The sequence below is a fragment of the Gopherus flavomarginatus genome, chromosome 6, assembly GCF_025201925.1.
Source record: "Gopherus flavomarginatus isolate rGopFla2 chromosome 6, rGopFla2.mat.asm, whole genome shotgun sequence".
In the NCBI taxonomy this organism is placed as follows: Eukaryota; Metazoa; Chordata; order Testudines; family Testudinidae; genus Gopherus; species Gopherus flavomarginatus.
Genome location: NC_066622.1, coordinates 95,633,803 through 95,651,370, shown reverse-complemented (window position 1 = coordinate 95,651,370; position 17,568 = coordinate 95,633,803). Strand labels below are relative to the sequence as shown.

The 17,568-nt window shown below is 42.3% G+C and overlaps 2 protein-coding genes across 7 annotated transcripts in view; both read right to left on the bottom strand.

The window, feature by feature from the left end:
- STOX1 (storkhead box 1) overlaps positions 1 to 17,568 on the bottom strand; it is a 42,291-nt gene that overhangs the window by 8,216 nt on the left and 16,507 nt on the right. For 5 of the 6 annotated variants that reach the window (XR_007775143.1, XR_007775144.1, XM_050959324.1 and 2 more), the window contains exon 2: positions 7,976 to 8,128. Coding sequence is in view for 3 of the 6 variants with exons in the window: in XM_050959324.1 (XP_050815281.1) it covers positions 7,976 to 8,128 (153 nt within the window). In the remaining 3 variants the exon portion in view is untranslated. Of the gene's footprint in view, positions 1 to 7,848; positions 7,920 to 7,975; positions 8,129 to 17,568 lie in introns of those variants that run through there. The other variant, XM_050959327.1, reaches the window with a different exon arrangement.
- LOC127054014 (uncharacterized) lies at positions 2,009 to 4,059 on the bottom strand. The gene is made up of 2 exons (XM_050959630.1): positions 3,327 to 4,059; positions 2,009 to 2,706 (listed from the first exon to the last, which is right to left on the bottom strand). Exons 1-2 carry the CDS (start codon positions 3,874 to 3,876, stop codon positions 2,213 to 2,215), a joined length of 1,044 nt encoding a protein of 347 aa, XP_050815587.1. The 5' UTR covers positions 3,877 to 4,059; the 3' UTR covers positions 2,009 to 2,212.

Below are 17,568 nucleotides of genomic sequence, written 5' to 3'. Positions count from 1 at the left end.
TTTCCCTGGCGTCCATCTTTTGCTTGAGCGTTGCACTCTGGGTACCTATCCCACAGTTCCTGCACGGGTCCCTGCCCTTTGGAATTATGGGTTACTAGCCCAGTGCATGATGGGATCAAAGTCCCCGTCCTGGGTGGTTCTGGGTACAGCTTCACCCCCCCCCCCCTTCCTGTAAACGGCACACAGTCAGTTCGCGCTGTTTTTACTGGCTGCAGTGAGGGAAACGCCATTTTGCAGCAAGCATGGATCCAGGTCTGCTCTTGTCCTTGATCGCGAATACTGTAAATAATTCACGCATTCTCGTTCTATCACTGCTGACCCATGATGCAGAAATGCAAGAGAGAATGCTTGAATGCGGGGACGACAGCGATGAAGAACTGGTGAACGAGTTTTCTGACACCCCGGGCCCTTGCATGTTGGAGCTCCTGACGGTTATGGGTGAGGTTCTACCCGTTCCGCGCCGCTTTTGGGCACGGGAAACAAGCACTGACTGGTGGGACCGCATAGTCCTGCAGGTGTGGGACGATTCGCAGTGGCTGCGGAACTTTCGCATGCGTAAGAGCACTTTCTTTGAACTTTGTGACTCGCTTTCTCCTGTCCTGAAGCGGCATAATACCAGGATGAGACCAGCCCTCACAGTGGAAAAGCGAGTGGCAATAGCCATATGGAAGCTTGCAACGCCAGACAGCTACCAGTCAGTCGGTAATCAATTTGGAGTGGGCAAATCTACTGTGGGGGCTGCTGTGCTGGAAGTATCCAAAGCAATCATTAAGCTGCTGCTTCGAAAGGTTGTGACTCTGGGAAACGTGCAGGCCATTGTGGATGGCTTTGCTGCAATGGGATTCCCTAACTGTGGGGGGGCCATAGATGGAACCCATATCCCTATTTTGGCACTGGAACACCAGGGTGCCCAGTACATAAACCGCAAGGGGTACTTTTCGATGGTTCTGCAAGCCCTGGTGGATCACAAGGGACGTTTCACCAACATCCACGTGGGATGGCCAGGAAGGGTTCACGACGCACGTGTCTTCAGGAGCACTACACTGTTTAAACGGCTGCAGCAAGGGACCTACCTCCCTGACCAGAGAATAACAGTTGGAGATGTCCAAATGCCTATAGTTATCCTTGGGGACCCAGCCTACCTCTTGATGCCCTGGCTAATGAAGCCATACACAGGCAGCCTTGACAGTGCTCAGGAGTTGTTTAATTACAGGCTGAGCAAGTGCAGAATGGTGGTAGAATGTGCATTTGGCAGGCTTAAGGCGAGATGGCGAACGCTTCTTACTCGCTCAGATCTTAGCCAAACCAATATCCCCTTTGTCATTGCTGCTTGCTGTGTGCTCCACAATCTCTGTGAGAGCAAGGGGGAGGCCTTTATAGCGGGGTGGGAGACTGAGGTAAACCACCTGGCCGCTGATTATGCGCAGCCAGACACCAGGGCAATTAGAAGATCTCACCAGGATGCTGTGTGCATCAGAGAAGCACTGAAAAGTAGCTTCCTCATGGGCCAGGGTACAGTTTGAATGCTGATTTTCCTTTCAATTGATTGCTGCCCTCCCCGTCTATGCGGTGTTGCTGCTGCAAGATACTTTGCCTGCACCATTCCTCAATTGCTTGCTTAGGTTACTTGCGAGAGCTGTCCATTGGAAAACATATAATTCTGTATTTCCCAATTATTACCTACCTCCACCATTAGCTGCTTCCATCTGCTGCTAGGCACTGTACCTGCAACCTTCCTTAACTGCTTTTTTATTGAAAATAAAGTTACTACTATTTGTTACAAAAATTGTGTTCTTTATTTAAAATCAGACCCTTTCATCAATCAAGCATCATGCTTGTTGTTACAATACTGTGCATGAAATTTCATAACTCAGCGTTCTATGGGGGACGGAGCGAGGGAGGTTTGGAGGAAGGGGGAGGGAGGCTTGAAAGAAGAAAGTGCATCAGAGAAGACAGAACAAGAATTCTCATGGACCAGGTTACGGTATGGCTGCTTTCTTTGTTTTCCCTTTATTGCCCATATCCCCAATTGTCAAATCCTGATGCTGATAACTAGCTTCCGTGCAGCTTTCCAAAGCTGCTTGCTTTACTTCATTACCAAACTACAGTCACACTGCCTTAATAGCATGACCTGAGAGTAAAAGTAGGCAAAGGTGCCATGGGAGAAGTTTGGATCATTAGAGGAGGGAAAAAACAGGACACAAAGGGCTTTTCAATTTAATGAAAGCCTTCTGGTTGGAGTGTCCGCAGCGGTGGAGGGGGCTGGTGCAGAGAGCCTTCCCCCGCGCGTTCTTACACGCCTGGTTCTGGAAGGTGTGGGACAGGGTGAGTACTGAGGGAGGTTATACACGGGCTGTAGGGGCATTCTGAAACCACGGAGCTCTTGCAGCATATCGTGGAGGATGTCAGTCTGATCACGAAGAAGATCCAGAGTTGCTGCTCGCCAGCGCTGATCTTCCTGCCACCTGACATCATTTTTGGCATCCCTCCTGTCTTCGCGTTGGTCCCTCCTGTCTTCGCGTTGACTGGCAGCCTCCCTGTACTTTGCGACCAATTGTTTCCAGTCCCCCTGCTGAGCTCTCTCTGTACGGGTTACTGCCATAATTTCGGTGAACATGTCCTCACGCGTCCTCCTTTTCCTCAGTCTTCTTATGATACCCCTCCCACGTAGAGGAGAAGCGAGAGGGAGGCTGGAGAAATGTGCAGCTGTGTGTGGGGGGGTGGGGATTGGAAAGAGTGATAAAAGAATCATAAGAGACACATTTCACACAACAATGCATACAGTCTTTCTCCTCACTGACCTGTGCCTGTTACCGAACCTTGAACATGTTACTTTACCACAAGGTCACCTTAGGATTCCTTTAATACTTATTGCTTGTGGCTGAGGACAGAGATTTCTGCTCAGACGCAGGTCAGGGGAGCACACAGACCGTGTCCGGAGAAAATGGTAAGTTAATAATGGCTAGTAATCCCTGTAGTAGATTGTACTGGTAATCAAGCTGGTCTCCTTCCCCGGTTTGCTCTCGCGTTCCCCGAACAAGCAGGTCTCCTTCCCTGCGGTTTGCTGGGTGGTTCAGGGAACGCGAGAGCAAACCGCGGCGAAGCTGGTCTCCTTCCCCGGTTTGCTCTCGCGTTCCCCGAACAAGCAGGATGAATCCGCCCTGTTACAATGGAGACTTTTCTAAAAACCACCTCATGGGTCACTGTTTTAGGAAAGGTTTTTAATCTACTTGGTCAGTGACTCTAAGTACAGGTAGTGATTTGAAGCACCCAGTAAAAAAGGCTTACATTAAACCGAAGCTTTTATTAAAAGAAATTACACTCACCAGAGGACGGTCCCTCAGCTTCATTTTCTGGAGTACTGCCTTGAGATGGCTGGCAGGGAACCTCAGTAAGGGTGAGGAAAAGATCCTGGCTGTTTGGGGGGATAAAATGCTCTGTGCTCTCTGCTGGAGCCTCCTCCTCTTGGTCCTCATCATACTGATCATCGCCATCAAATAAATCTTCCGTAGTGGCAGGAATCACGACGCCCACCTCTGAATCCACAGACAAGGGGGGGTTCGTCGTTGCGCTGTTCCCCAATATTGCGTTAAGCTCGTCGTAGAACTGGCATGTTTTGGGGGCAGAGCCTGACCTGCCCTTTGCTGCTTTGGTCTTCTGATACGCCTGTCTGAGCTCTTTCACTCGGCACTGTAACGAGTCCCTGGTATGTCCCCTCTCCCGCATGGCATTAGAAATTTTTTCAAAGATTTTCTCATTTCGTCTGCTCGAGCGCAGTTCTGAAAGCACTGACTCTTCTCCCCATACAGCTATCAGATCGAGTAACTCCTGTGTGCTCCATGCTGGAGCTCTTTTCCTATTTTCAGGAGACTGCATTCTACTCTCTGCTGCTGAGAGCTCCACGCTGTGCAAGCAGGAAATGGAATTTCAAAGTTCCCGGGGCTTTTCCTGTTTACCTGGCCAGCAGAAGAGTACCTTTACCTGTGTAGAGCGGCCACTAGAGCACTGTGGGATACGTCCCGGAGGCCATTAACTTCGATGTCTGTCCACACTATCATAAAATCGATTTTAAGAAATCGATTTTGGGGTTACTCCTCTCGTTTAGATGGAGTTCCAAAATCGATTTTAGGGACCCTTAAAATCGATTTTATGCACTCTGTAGTGTGGACGGTTACAGCTTTAAATCGATTTAGAGCTCTTAAAATCGATTTAAAGCTCTAGTCTGGACCTGACCTTAGAGCTAAACTTCACAGATGCAGAATTATGAACAGAACTCATTACCTGGTGCTTAGTAAATAGAGTTTATGCTTAGAACTAGCAGAAATCCTCTTGTGGTGGGCATGAGATTCATCAGTATGTTCAGATGCTCATATTCTTTAGAGTTTGCATGCATGCCTGTTTGTTTATTGTGTGTATCTTGTAAACTAATACGTAGCCTTACTTCAACAGGCAGCTTTGCATGTACACAGACTAATGTATTATCGTATCAGATCTCTCATGCAATGTACTGTATTTTTCTAATAAAACAAGTTATTTTTTATATATTTGAATGATACAAAAGTAAGGTGAAAATCAGAAAAAATCAATAATACCTTTTGTAAAACCTGGGAATTTTTTTTGGTAAAAACTGGTTTAAATTGAAAATGAAGGGGCTTATTTATAGGCCATCCAGTAAAGGACAGCAATTATCAATTCTCTCCAATAGAGGGCAGTGAAAAAGATACACTAGCAAGTCTTTTGAATTCACCACTAACAGATGCAAGTGGCAGACAACAGGTCATCTTCATCAACCCCAACTCCTGAGTAATGAGATAAGCCAACTTTTGAAAAGGAGGAAGGAAAGGGGTCAGCCACATCTCGGTTGAATTTGTTCCAGTATTTAGTAGGAACACATGGGGGGGCACTGATGACGTGGAACTTTTAAAGTGTTAGGAACCGCAACATTTGACCCCTCAAGCTATGCTCATAGAAATCAGTATTGTAATGGGATTCTAGATCCTACCTACAGAATTTAGGACATTTTGCTGCTGTTGTTTTTAAAGGATTAAACATTTGTATAGGTAACTGAGGATATTCTCATTACATTAAATAGGATAAAATATTTGTAAGAGATACAAACTCTGCAGTCACCCAATAATTGACAGCAATTATGAAGAGTTCCCTATGGACACCTTATTACACAATGGTACATTATAGGAACTGTTTGATCTTCCTCTGACGAATATAGTACTGGCTATTGTTGGAGATAGGATGCCCAACTAAATCCGATATAGCAATTCTCTTCTTCAATTCATCAAATATGAATAAACCCAAGTTTTCAACTGCCGCTGGGATTTACCTTGCTGATTACCATTTCCATCAATGTTTTTCAATCATGGGTCACAATCCCTGACAATCTACTGAAAACTGGGGGGCTGTCCTCGGTTTTTCAAAATTCCATGCCACTGCAGTCCTATTTAGTGTGACTGACAGTTTCTAGTAAAACGGTACCATCTATGGCAGTCTGTAGAGTGAGATATCCCTTCATCTAATACAAGTATTTAGAGCAAGGGTAGACAACCTATGGCACGCGTGCTGAAGGCAGCACGCGAGCTGATTTTCAGTGGCACTCACACTGCCAGGTCTTGGCCACCGGTCTGGGGGGCTCTGCATTTTAATTTAATTTTAATTGAAGCTTCTTAAACATTTAAAAAACCTTATTTACTTTACATACAACAATATTTTAGTTATATATTATAGACTTATAGAAAAAGGCCTTCTAAAAACATTAAAATGTGTATTACTGGCATGCAAAACCTTAGATTAGAATGAATAAATGAAGACTTGGCACACCACTTCTGAAAGATTGCCGACCCCTGATTTAGTGTGTCATTTCCATCTGAGCTAAGGTCACATCTGGGGCTGTTGTGATGCAATTTAAAATTATTTAAAGTTCTTGGCAGGACTCTAGCCCAATCTGTGGTGACACACTAAAAGCCTATAGTTAGAAACCTCTAATTTTTGTATTACAAGCAAACAAGCAGGATGGATATCTGCTTACCAGAGTAGTCTGTATACTAAGCAGGACTAGAGGAGCACTAAGGGTCAGGAGAGATGACAAGTATCAGACCAAACAACTTTCATGGAGTACCAGATGTAGACCTGGCTGGACATGAGTAATTAAACATGGGGGAGGCCTCCTTTCTTGGAGCTTGTCTACATTTACCAGGAGATCAATACATGGTGATCCATACATCGGTGGTCAATTTAGCGGGTCTCGTGAAGACCTGCTAAATCAACTGCAGATCGCTCTCCCGTCCACTCCTGTACTCCACCGGATTGAGATGTGAAAGGGGAGTTGATGGGAGAGTCTCTCCTGTCGATGTCACATAGTGTGGACCCTGCAGTAAGTAGGTCCAAGCTACATTGATTTGAGTTACGATATTCATGTAACCAAAATTGCATAGCTTAGATTGACTTTCCCCTGTAGTATTGGCAAGACTTTGGAAGACAGGATTAGGGAAGTAACTAGATCAGCAGGCTGAAAATGGAATATTTTGGCTAACATAAATAAATGGGTCAGTAAGATAAAAGACAAAAGATTTGAACTAGCTCATATAAGAGGGGAAACACCCAGGGAACCATTTACTGAGAACAAGATAACCATGGACAACAAAAGTCAGGAGTGTAAGGATACGGTAAAGAATAAAGTCGAACACGGGCAGCAGGTGGAGAGAACATGCTGTACAGGGATTTGTTCCACAAAATGACCAAGACAATCCCAAAATGGGTGATACAATGTATAATAAATGCAATGTAATGTGTAAATGTATATAGAGGAAGAGGTTTTCTGTGTAACTTTGGATGTGTGGTACACTCTATACCCACTTCCTATGCTGGAGTCTGATCAACTCAGCGTAGCTTTGCTGTATGCCAGATAAAGAAACCTGAGTGATGAGACTGGATTCAGACTGAACTCTTGGGGGAACTAAGTGGACAAGGTCTCAGGAGAAGCCCAACACCTGGGGCTTTAAAAAAATAAATTGTAATTAGGTGCTCCTGACCCTGCGAGCTCAGGAGAAATTGCTGCTCTCTTGTTAGACATACCCTAAATGAGCATTTCAGGATAAAAAGTATGTCTATACTACCTGCCGGATTGGCGGGCAGCAATCAATCCAGCAGGGGTCAATTTATCATGTCTAGTCTAGATGCGATAAATCGATCCTCGAGTACTTTCCCGTTGACTCCGGTACTCCACCAGGGCAAGAGGCGCAGGCAGAGTCGACTGGGGAGCGTCAGCAGTCGACTCACTGCAGTGAAGACACCGTGGTGAGTAGATCCAAGTACGTTGGCTTCAGCTACGTTATTCATGTAGCTGAAGTTGCATAACTTAGATTGACCACTTCCCAGTGTAGACCAGGTCTTAGAGTGAGTGATGAATTTAGAATTTCCTTTTTGGGGCAAAGAAAAATTTGGCCATCAAACCTGAAGCTGAGGCCAATCTTATCTGTGGCCACACACCATTCACATGGATTCTTCTTTGCCAATCCCACACCCTATCCATAAGTCAAATATCACGTTTCCATCCATTCAAGAGGGTGACTAAAAGCTTTAGGTTCTCCAGTTAGGAGCCCCACACTTTCACATACCTCTACCTTTTGGCCTCTTTTAGTACCTCTTTCAATTTCATGTGCTCTCCCTCTTTAGCCACAGATATACTTTCATAGCATTCTTATATTCTTTCTATTTCTCAATGTAAAGTGATACTTTGTAGGAAGAATTCTATACAAAAATAAAATACATTTTACTAAACTGTACGCAGATTTACAAAGATAGTGCAGGTGGATGTATAAATTACTGTGTGATTACCTGTTCATTTATATTCTTCCATTTTGCCAAATTCAGACAAATTGTTAATGAATGTTTACACGCACTGTCAGCAACATACGAATTACAATCTATTAGCTTCTGAAGGAAAAAATTAGCAACATATTACCTGGATAATGTTTCACCAACTGATCCATTAACGTTTCCTGGGTAACAACAACATGAGCTGCATTCATATCAGATATAGCACAGCAAAGAATTTCTGCCAAAGGTACAAACTGGGATTGAGAAATAGGATTCATGTGAATTGGAGATACATCACCTAAAATGTAAAAAAAAAAAATTGCTTATTTGGGATATTGTTTAGTTTACTATTATTCATGTGATAGACACTTAAGCTGCCGCTACCTCCCCTTTATACTTTTGTGTTGTCTCAGAATTAGCCCCCTCATCCTCCAGTCTCCCCTTCCCTACTCTTTTATAAACTAATTAATAAGAATATTGTTCAAGGAATAAAAATAGGACTCCTGGCAAGCTGACGGTAATGCACTGATGTTTGCAACTAGAGAATAAAGGTTTTTACGTAAAATGAGATTTACCATAGGTGTTTTTAATTCAATGTAAAAGTTGTGTATAAGCCGAGTTAAGAAGGGAGTTAAAAATAGAGAAAAGGATGTTTGACTATTTCTGGCTTACTTGAATGACAGCTTACATAAAATGTAGAATCTATATTTCTCTGAAAAGCTAAGCAAAAAGCAAAATACCCAGCAACTTCTCTGAATAGCAGCAAAGAGTCCTGTGGCACCTTATAGACTAACAGACGTTTTGGAGCATGAGCTTTCGTGGGTGAATACCCACTTCGTCAGATGCATGTAGTGGAAATTTCCAGGGGCAGGTATATATACATGCAGGCAAGCTAGAGATAATGAGGTAGTTCAATCAGGGAGCATGAGGCCCTGTTCTAGCAGTTGAGGTGTGAAAACCAAGGGAGGAGAAACTGGTTTTGTAATTGGCAAGCCATTCACAGTCTTTGTTTAATCCTGAGCTGATGGTGTCAAATTTGCAGATGAACTGAAGCTCAGCAGTTTCTCTTTGAAGTCTGGTCCTGAAGTTTTTTTGCTGCAGGATGGCCACCTTAAGGTCTGCTATAGTGTGGCCAGGGAGGTTGAAGTGCTCTCCTACAGGTTTTTGTATATTGCCATTCCTAATATCTGATTTGTGTCCACTTATCCTTTTTCGTAGCGACTGTCCAGTTTGGCCGATGTACATAGCAGAGGGGCATTGCTGGCATATGATAGCGTATATTAAATTGGTGGAGGTGCAGGTGAATGAACCGGTGATGGTGTGGCTGATCTGGTTAGGTCCTGTGATGGTGTTGCTGGTGTAGATATGTGGGCAGAGTTGGCATCGAGGTTTGTTGCATGGATTGGTTCCTGAGCTAGAGTTATTATGGTGCAGTGTGCAGTTGCTGGTGAGAATATGTTTCAGGTTGTCAGGTTGTCTGTGGGCAAGGACTGGCCTGCCACCCAAGGCCTGTGAAAGTGTGGGATCATTGTCCAGGATGGGTTGTAGATCCCTGATGATGCATTGGAGAGGTTTTAGCTGGGGACTGTATGTGATGGCCAGTGGAGTCCTGTTGGTTTCTTTCTTGGGTTTGTCTTGCAGTAGGAGGCTTCTGGGTACACGTCTGGCTTTGTTGATCTATTTCCTTATTTCCTCTTGCGGGTATTGTAGTTTTGAGAATGCTTGGTGGAGATTTTGTAGGTGTTGGTCTCTGTCTGAGGGGTTAGAGCAGATGCGGTTGTACCTCAGTGCTTGGCTGTAGACAATGGATCGTGTGATGTGCCCGGGATGGAAGCCGGAGACATGAAGGTAGGCATAGCGGTCCGTAGGTTTTCGGTATAGGGTGGTGGTAATGTGACCATCACTTATTTGCACTGTGGTGTCTAGGAAGTGGACCTCCTGTGTAGACTGGTCCAGGCTGAGGTTGATGGTGGGGTGGAAGCTGTTGAAATCGTGGTGGAATTTTTCCAGAGACTCCTTCCCATGGGTCCGGATGATGAAGATGTCATCAATGTAGCGTAGGTAGAGAAGGGGCATGAGTGGACGAGAGCTGAGGAAGCGTTGTTCCAGGTCGGCCATAAAAATATTGGCATATTGTGGGGCCATGCGGGTGCCCATAGCGGTGCCACTGATCTGGAGATATATATTGTCATCAAATTTGAAATAGTTGTGTGTGAGGATAAAGGCACAGAGCTCAGCAGCCAATTGTGCTGTGGCATCATCAGGGATAGTGTTCCTGACAGCTTGTATTCCATCTGTGTGTGGGATGTTCGTGTAGAGAGCCTCTACATCCATGGTGGCTAGGATGGTGTTTTCTGGAAGGTCACCAATGCTTTGTAGTTTCCTCAGGAAATCAGTGGTGTCACGGAGATAGCTGGGAGTGCTGGTGGCATAGGGTCTGAGTAGAGAGTCCACATATCCAGACAGTCCTTCAGTGAGAGTGCCAATGCCCGAAATGATGGGGCGTCCAGGATTTCCGGGTTTGTGGATCTTGGGTAGTAGATAGAATAACCCTGGTCGGGGCTCTAAGAGTATGTTGATTTGTTCCGGTGTTAGTGTAGGGAGTGTCCTGAGTAGATGTTGTAGTTTCTTAGTGTATTCCTCAGTGGGATCTGAGGGAAGTGGCCTGTAGAATTTGGTGTTGGAAAGTTGTCTGGCAGCCTCCTTTTGGTAGTCAGATCTGTTCATGATGACAACAGCACCTCCTTTGTCAGCCTCTTTTGATGATAATGTCTGGGTGGTTTCTGAGGCTGTGGATGGCACTGCGTTCTGCACGACTTAGGTTATGAGGTAAACAATGCTGTTTTTCCACAATCTCTGCCTGTGCACGTCGGCGGAAGCATTCAATGTAGAGGTCCAGGCTGTCATTTCGACCCTCAGGAGGAGTCCATGTGGAGTTCTTCTTGTGCTGTTGATGGGAGGGTACCTGTGTATCAGTGTGCCCTTCAGTGTTGTCCTGAAAGTATTCTTTGAGTCGGAGATGGCGAAAGTAGGCTTCCAGATCGCCACAGAACTGTATCATGTTGGTGGGGGTGGCAGGGCAGAAAGAGAGTCCCCGAGATAGGACAGACTTTTCTTCTGGGCTGAGTGTGTAGTTGGATAGATTGACGATATTGCTGGGTGGGTTGGGGGTACCACGGTTGTGGCCCCATGAGGCAGGTAGGAGTTTAGACAGCTTACAGTCCTTTTTCCTTTGTAGAGAGGTGAAGTGAGTAATGTAGATCTCCTGTCTTATTTTAGTGAAGTCCGTTTGTATGGAAGTTTGGTTATTGATGAGAGTCTCCAGGTTGGAGAGCTCTTTTTTGATGTTTTCCTGTTTGCTGTATAGGATGCTGATCAGGTGGTTCCTCAGTTTTTTTGATAGAGTATGGCCTAACCAGATCAGCCACACCATCACCGGTTCATTCACCTGCACCTCCACCAATTTAATATACGCTATCATATGCCAGCAATGCCCCTCTGCTATGTACATCGGCCAAACTGGACAGTCGCTACGAAAAAGGATAAATGGACACAAATCAGATATTAGGAATGGCAATATACAAAAACCTGTAGGAGAACACTTCAACCTCCCTGGCCACACTATAGCAGACCTTAAGGTGGCCATCCTGCAGCAAAAGAACTTCAGGACCAGATTTCAAAGAGAAACTGCTGAGCTTCAGTTCATCTGCAAATTTGACACCATCAGCTCAGGATTAAACAAAGACTGTGAATGGCTTGCCAATTACAAAACCAGTTTCTCCTCTCTTGGTTTTCACACCTCAACTGCTAGAACAGGGCCTCATCCTCCCTGATTGAACTACCTCATTATCTCTAGCTTGCCTGCATATATATATACCTGCCCCTGGAAATTTCCACTACATGCATCTGACGAAGTGGGTATTCACCCACGAAAGCTCATGCTCCAAAACGTCTGTTAGTCTATAAGGTGCCACAGGACTCTTTGCTGCTTTTACAGATCCAGACTAACACGGCTACCCCTCTGATTCTCTGAATAGGTGAGTTGTATATCAAAGTTTTCAAAAAATTGGGATGGAAGAGAAAAGAGACATACCAAAAGATAACATCTTTGCTCTCACAAATTTTAAGACCAGTTCATCTGAACCACTGCTAGAACTGGTAGAAAAATATTGTTAAGTTTCCCATGTGTAGACAAAGCCCAAGAAACAGGATTATCTAGTTGACTGAGCATAAAACAGGGAGCCAGAAAACTTCTCAGTTCTGTTATCTCTGCCACCATCCGGTTGCAACAATAATTTTGTACTTATACAGCATTGTATAATTTATGCTATTCCTCAAAACACACCCTAGAGTGTAGGTAAATATTAGCCCCATTTTACAAACAGAAAATGGATGCTCAGGGAGCCGAAGTGACATGTCCAAGGTCACACAGGAAGTCTGGGTCAAGACCCAGGTATCCAGACTCTCAGGCCCATCCCCATCAAGTGGATCTCAGTTCCTGTTCAGAAAAGGCACTTTATAGATAAAGAGAAATAAAAACAGAAAAGTTGTTTATCATCAGCACAAAACATATATACAGCATCATCAAATTACTCAGCCCTTTACAAGATATTCCATGACCCAAAGAGGTTTACAGTCATGATTCCACCTTAAAAGTTTCTGGGCTCTCAAAATTCTGGAAATAAGTCAGAGGACATCACAGCATTCAGTAAAATGGCATTAAAAGCCACAAAAGGGATTTTCTTTTGCTATTTTGTACAGCCCGGCTAAGCACCTATATGGAGATTTAGGCCCTAGTACTGCAAACACTTATGTACATGCTTCACACATGAGTAGTCTCAATTAATTAAACTGCTTTAGGGTTGAATTAAATGGCACTACTCATATGTGCGTCAAGCATGTGCATCAATATTTACAGGATTGCAGCCCAAGGAACGATGATCTTGTAGGCAAAACCTTGGGCTGTGAACCAGCAGATTTGGGTCTTATTCATGGTTCTACATTGGTCAAGTCAAATTAGTTAGCCTCAGTTTCCCTATCGTAAACTGGGGATGATAATCCTTTCCCCCTTCCCTGACAGGGATAAGGCCAAACACATTAACATTTGTCAGGAGTTCTGATACTATAGTGATAAGCGGGATATAAAAGCCTATAAACAACAACTATCACCATAATCAATCCCTAAACCAACAAAGACTATCCTATACTTCCATCACTGTGACAAGTAGCCAAAAGACTATACAGCAGAGGTTTGACACATGGTAAGATTAACAGCACATTATTTCCCCGAGCAAAACTGTATGTTTTTGATTAGATAAATTATTCTCTTCTGTCATCCGCTGGTAGTGCATATACACCCCATAGTACCATCAACTGCTAAGGCATGCATAATGTAACAGCAAATCCCCATTGGGTACTTTATGAGATAGAAAGTTGATTCCAGAGCCAAAGAGGTTAATTTTCTTTTATAGAGGAAGAAGTGTGACTTTACATGCTAAGTTTGTGTAGATCAGGTTAAGCAATAATTCAGGTTTAATTTAACTAAACCGGATAGATAGTTGGATGACTATGTAATCTGACCCTTATCATACTGTAGCCAGAAAAACACTCAGCATTGAATATGTCTCTTACATAAAAGGAATAAGGAGCAGCACTTTGAAGAACTTTTATTAAATTGCTCTGGACCTTTGTTTTACAACTTATGATTATGTTCAACAAAAAGTGTTTAGAAAAAACTGAGCATTATTTCCTCAGTGATGTTGCTAAGATACTACTTGCAGGTGCATAAATCATTGGAAGCTTTCTTTGTGTAGGAAAGGAAAATAAACCTTCAATAACAGCCTTTTAGAATAGCTAGCCATTTCAGTTCTTTAGTGTATAATTAGCCCTCCGGTTACAAGATTCTTTTTGCAACTCATTTCTATGTTGGAGTTTTCTGTTTTGCCTTTCTCTGTTTACAATTTTTTTCCATGAACAATCAGGTTGCCATGCAAGAGGCAGGCAACATAGCAAAACACATGTAATGTGGTGATTGCCTTCTGATAACTATTTTCATGTGCATTACTGCCTCAATCCACAGACACCCATGAGAGAACACCCCACTCTGATGTAAATGTACATATTCAAACTGTTTGAAACAGCAGCAGAATTTTTAGCACATTTATAATGCAATTTACAGATTGATATTACCAGAAAACACACACATTTTAATTCAGTGTAGATCATAGTGCTCCTCTACCTCTGAAATAAAAACATTATTTAAAATATGAAGAAAAACAAAATACTTTGAAAGCAAGCATGGAGGTGTTCATGTATAACAATATAAAAATACTGATCTACTTCTCATTAAACTGACTCCCCCCACTTGGTAAGGCAACTCCCATCTTTTCATGTGCTGTAATATATAAATACATACATACATACATACATACACACTTTTCACTCCATGTATCTGATGAAATGGGTTTTAGCCCACGAAAGCTTATGCCCAAATAAATTTGTTTGTCTCTAAGGTGCCACAAGGACTCCTCATTATTTTTGCTGATACAGATTAACACGGCTACCACTCTGAAACATGTTGCACAGATTAACACTTCGACATAAGCATGTTTACTGACTCCAAACTAGGCAGTCTGCCAGAAAGTCTTGTACTGACCTTCAAGTGGTTTTACCAGTCTACTCAAACTCAGCTAATTACCTGGCTACATGAAACCTGAGAGTACCTTTTTGGAGTATGTACTGACTCACAATGTGGGAAAGTCATCTGTAATACAAGCCTTAGATAACAGTACTAAATGAACAGAAAAGCCTCCAGATACTCTTGACCAATGTAAAAGGATTTTTTGTTCCATCTCTGTAACTTGGGAGGTTTACTGGGTTTTAATAGTACGTAACAAGTGGGAGCTTTTCTGCCTGTTTAGGCATTAAAAAGAAATACTTATGTCCACCTTTAGTTCTGGTGTAAGCCAGCATAATTCCAGTGAAGTTAATGAAGTTGTATCTTCTTACACCAGAGCTCAATTTAGCCCTTAGATTTCAAAAACCTGGTGTATTAGGATAACAAGTAATTCATTCTGAAGAGAACCAAAACACAACTAAGTTATCCACATCTCTGAATATATTGATATCTGTTATATGACACAAAATGAATGTTGTAAGCCAAGTGAAATGCAAGATCAACATTTCAATTATCCTTAGTCAAAAGTAACCATGCAGAGTTAAACAAACTGACCATGCTAAACATTCCATGAATCCCATAAACATTTGCATGATAACCCTACTACTGTCGATGTTCTCTGTTTGCTGCATCTTTATATAAAAGACTAAGTTTAGTCCTAGCATAAACAGGCACAACTCCATTAACATGCAAGTTTTGTGCCTTTCTGTAGACATGTGGTTCTCAATCTATTTACCCTTGTGGGCCGCACATGCATCTCTGTGTGTGTTATGTGGTCCGCATCCATATTATATACACACACACTCACATGGGCCACTGCTGTGTGCTGACTGGGCTGCAAGCGGCCTGCAGACCGAGAAACACTGTATACTGTAATGTAACATGTCAGCAAAGAGACATGCCTTTATGCACAATCAAGGAGCAACAATATTTACAGGTAAAAGTAATAGGAAACTTTTTAAGAGGAAAAAAAGTGTTGGTGAAGAATGAACATCGAAACTTGTGCAAAATGTAACAAAAAAATCACTGATTTGAAAGATTTTTAAAAGATGCATTTAAGTATAAAAGTTCTATGTATTTCAGAGACAGGGCGAGCATTATGTGGAAGGGATTGTAATGATAAATTTAATTATTCAATTAATGTGCTTAAGTGTATTTGTCATATAAAAAACCCATACGTGCCACACCAGGTTTAAGAAATGTCCAAGTTTTTGTTGATATAAACAGTAACAGTTTAGTCTTGTATAAGTAGTTCTTTTATGTACTGCTGCATTAAAGAATTTGTATACCTGATGACTGGTGGAAAAAAAGATCAATATGCATACAAAACTTTGAGCGTACGAGCTTCAAGAACAAAAATACTAATAATTTTCAGCATTTTAGCACTGAAATTATATTTGTGTACAATACCTAAAAGTTTAAAAAACTTCTTGTTAATGTGGCGATTCAACACATCTGACTGACTTCTGGGGACATATTTATTAATCTGTGCTAAAACAGAAGATTGCATATTAAACAAACATTATATTTCAACTACTGATTATTTCAAGAATAAATATTCCCAAATTGTGACACAATATGCAAAACAATAGCCCCTTTTAGGTTAATCTGTTATGTAAAAATTTTAAAACCAGTGACCTAGTGCTATACTTTTAGGGCCAGATTTTTCAGAAGTTCTCAGCATCAGCAGTTCCTGAAAGTCTGGTGCCAACTGCAGTGCTGAGAACTTTTGGAAAACCTAGTCCTTAGAGTTACCATGGAATTCTTACTCTAATGTTAGCGCATAATAGCAACCTCAGCCTGCTTAGTTTCATTACAAATCATCTGGAATGTACAGACACATATGATGAAAATGAAGCAAGATATCAACACAGCATCTAAAGGGCATGATCAAGGAAATCAACTGGAGTCTTTCCAATGGGCTTGGATCAGGCTCCAAAAGAGGAACCCAAGTGATGTGAGAAATACAAATTGATTTGTATGGCATGGCTGTCAAAAGTGCAAAAAGAGGAGAAGAACTATTTCATGCTGAAACATTTCTGGCTTTCAGAGCATGAGTCTGTTAAATATGTTCTAAGGACCACATATGGCAATGGGCAACAATACTTTAAAAATTATCACAAAGCTGGTTTCAAGTGCCTAAAGCTTTAACAGAACACTTGATAGACTTCCAAATACAGATAAGAACATTATAAAAGAAAATGAAGCTTTTTTTCGTTTGCATGTTTACCTACTAAGACAGAGGCTCAAGGTTCTGTGTTCCACCTACAATAGCTGACAAGATAATTAGCATGCAAAATAGCATGAAGAATTCTGCTTCTAATTCCACAAGCTCTGCATACCTCAGCAAAGGAGCTAAACCCCAAACCTTTTTGACAAACCCAACGGTAAAGACCTAATTTGGGTCACACCTGTTTTTTCTCATTTACAGAAAAATAAAAGCATGTGACAGTGAGAGTCTAACGTTCTTAATAGAAAGCATCAGAAGGAGTGTACAAGGGATCCAGGTGGAGAAAAAGAGAAGGGACAATGCTGTCACTTTCAATAGAAGAAGATTTATCTTTCCCAGTAAATTGACTACCAAGGTTGTTTAGTGTCCATAGATAACCTAGGTTCTAGCTCCTTTAATATACCTAATATACAGTAAAGAATCTAAGGGTTAGAATTATTTCCAACTATTTCACCCTCTTTTTTGGATGTAGATAAATATCACCCTTCTTTCACTGGGTATATAAGTATTAACTATTTCCACCAAGACATCACCTTCACACCATTAAACTGGAGTAATTATAGAATTGGCATTTGTGCTGCAAAGTTTATGGGATAAGTTTTCCAATAAGCTGGCCTCCTCTTTGTGGGTGACAAGTGAGCCACAATCAAATGCAGATGTAGATTTGAGTTCTTAAAGAGGCTAGTATCCAGATTTGCCTTGAGAGCTCTAGCCAACATAAGGGTTAAAATTTTCATTTCATCTACACTGTGTTTCAACAACTGAGCCTTCACCAGCTTTGGCCGAAGGGAGTTTTGGCCCTGCAGTGACATAATGGGCTCATGTACCACCT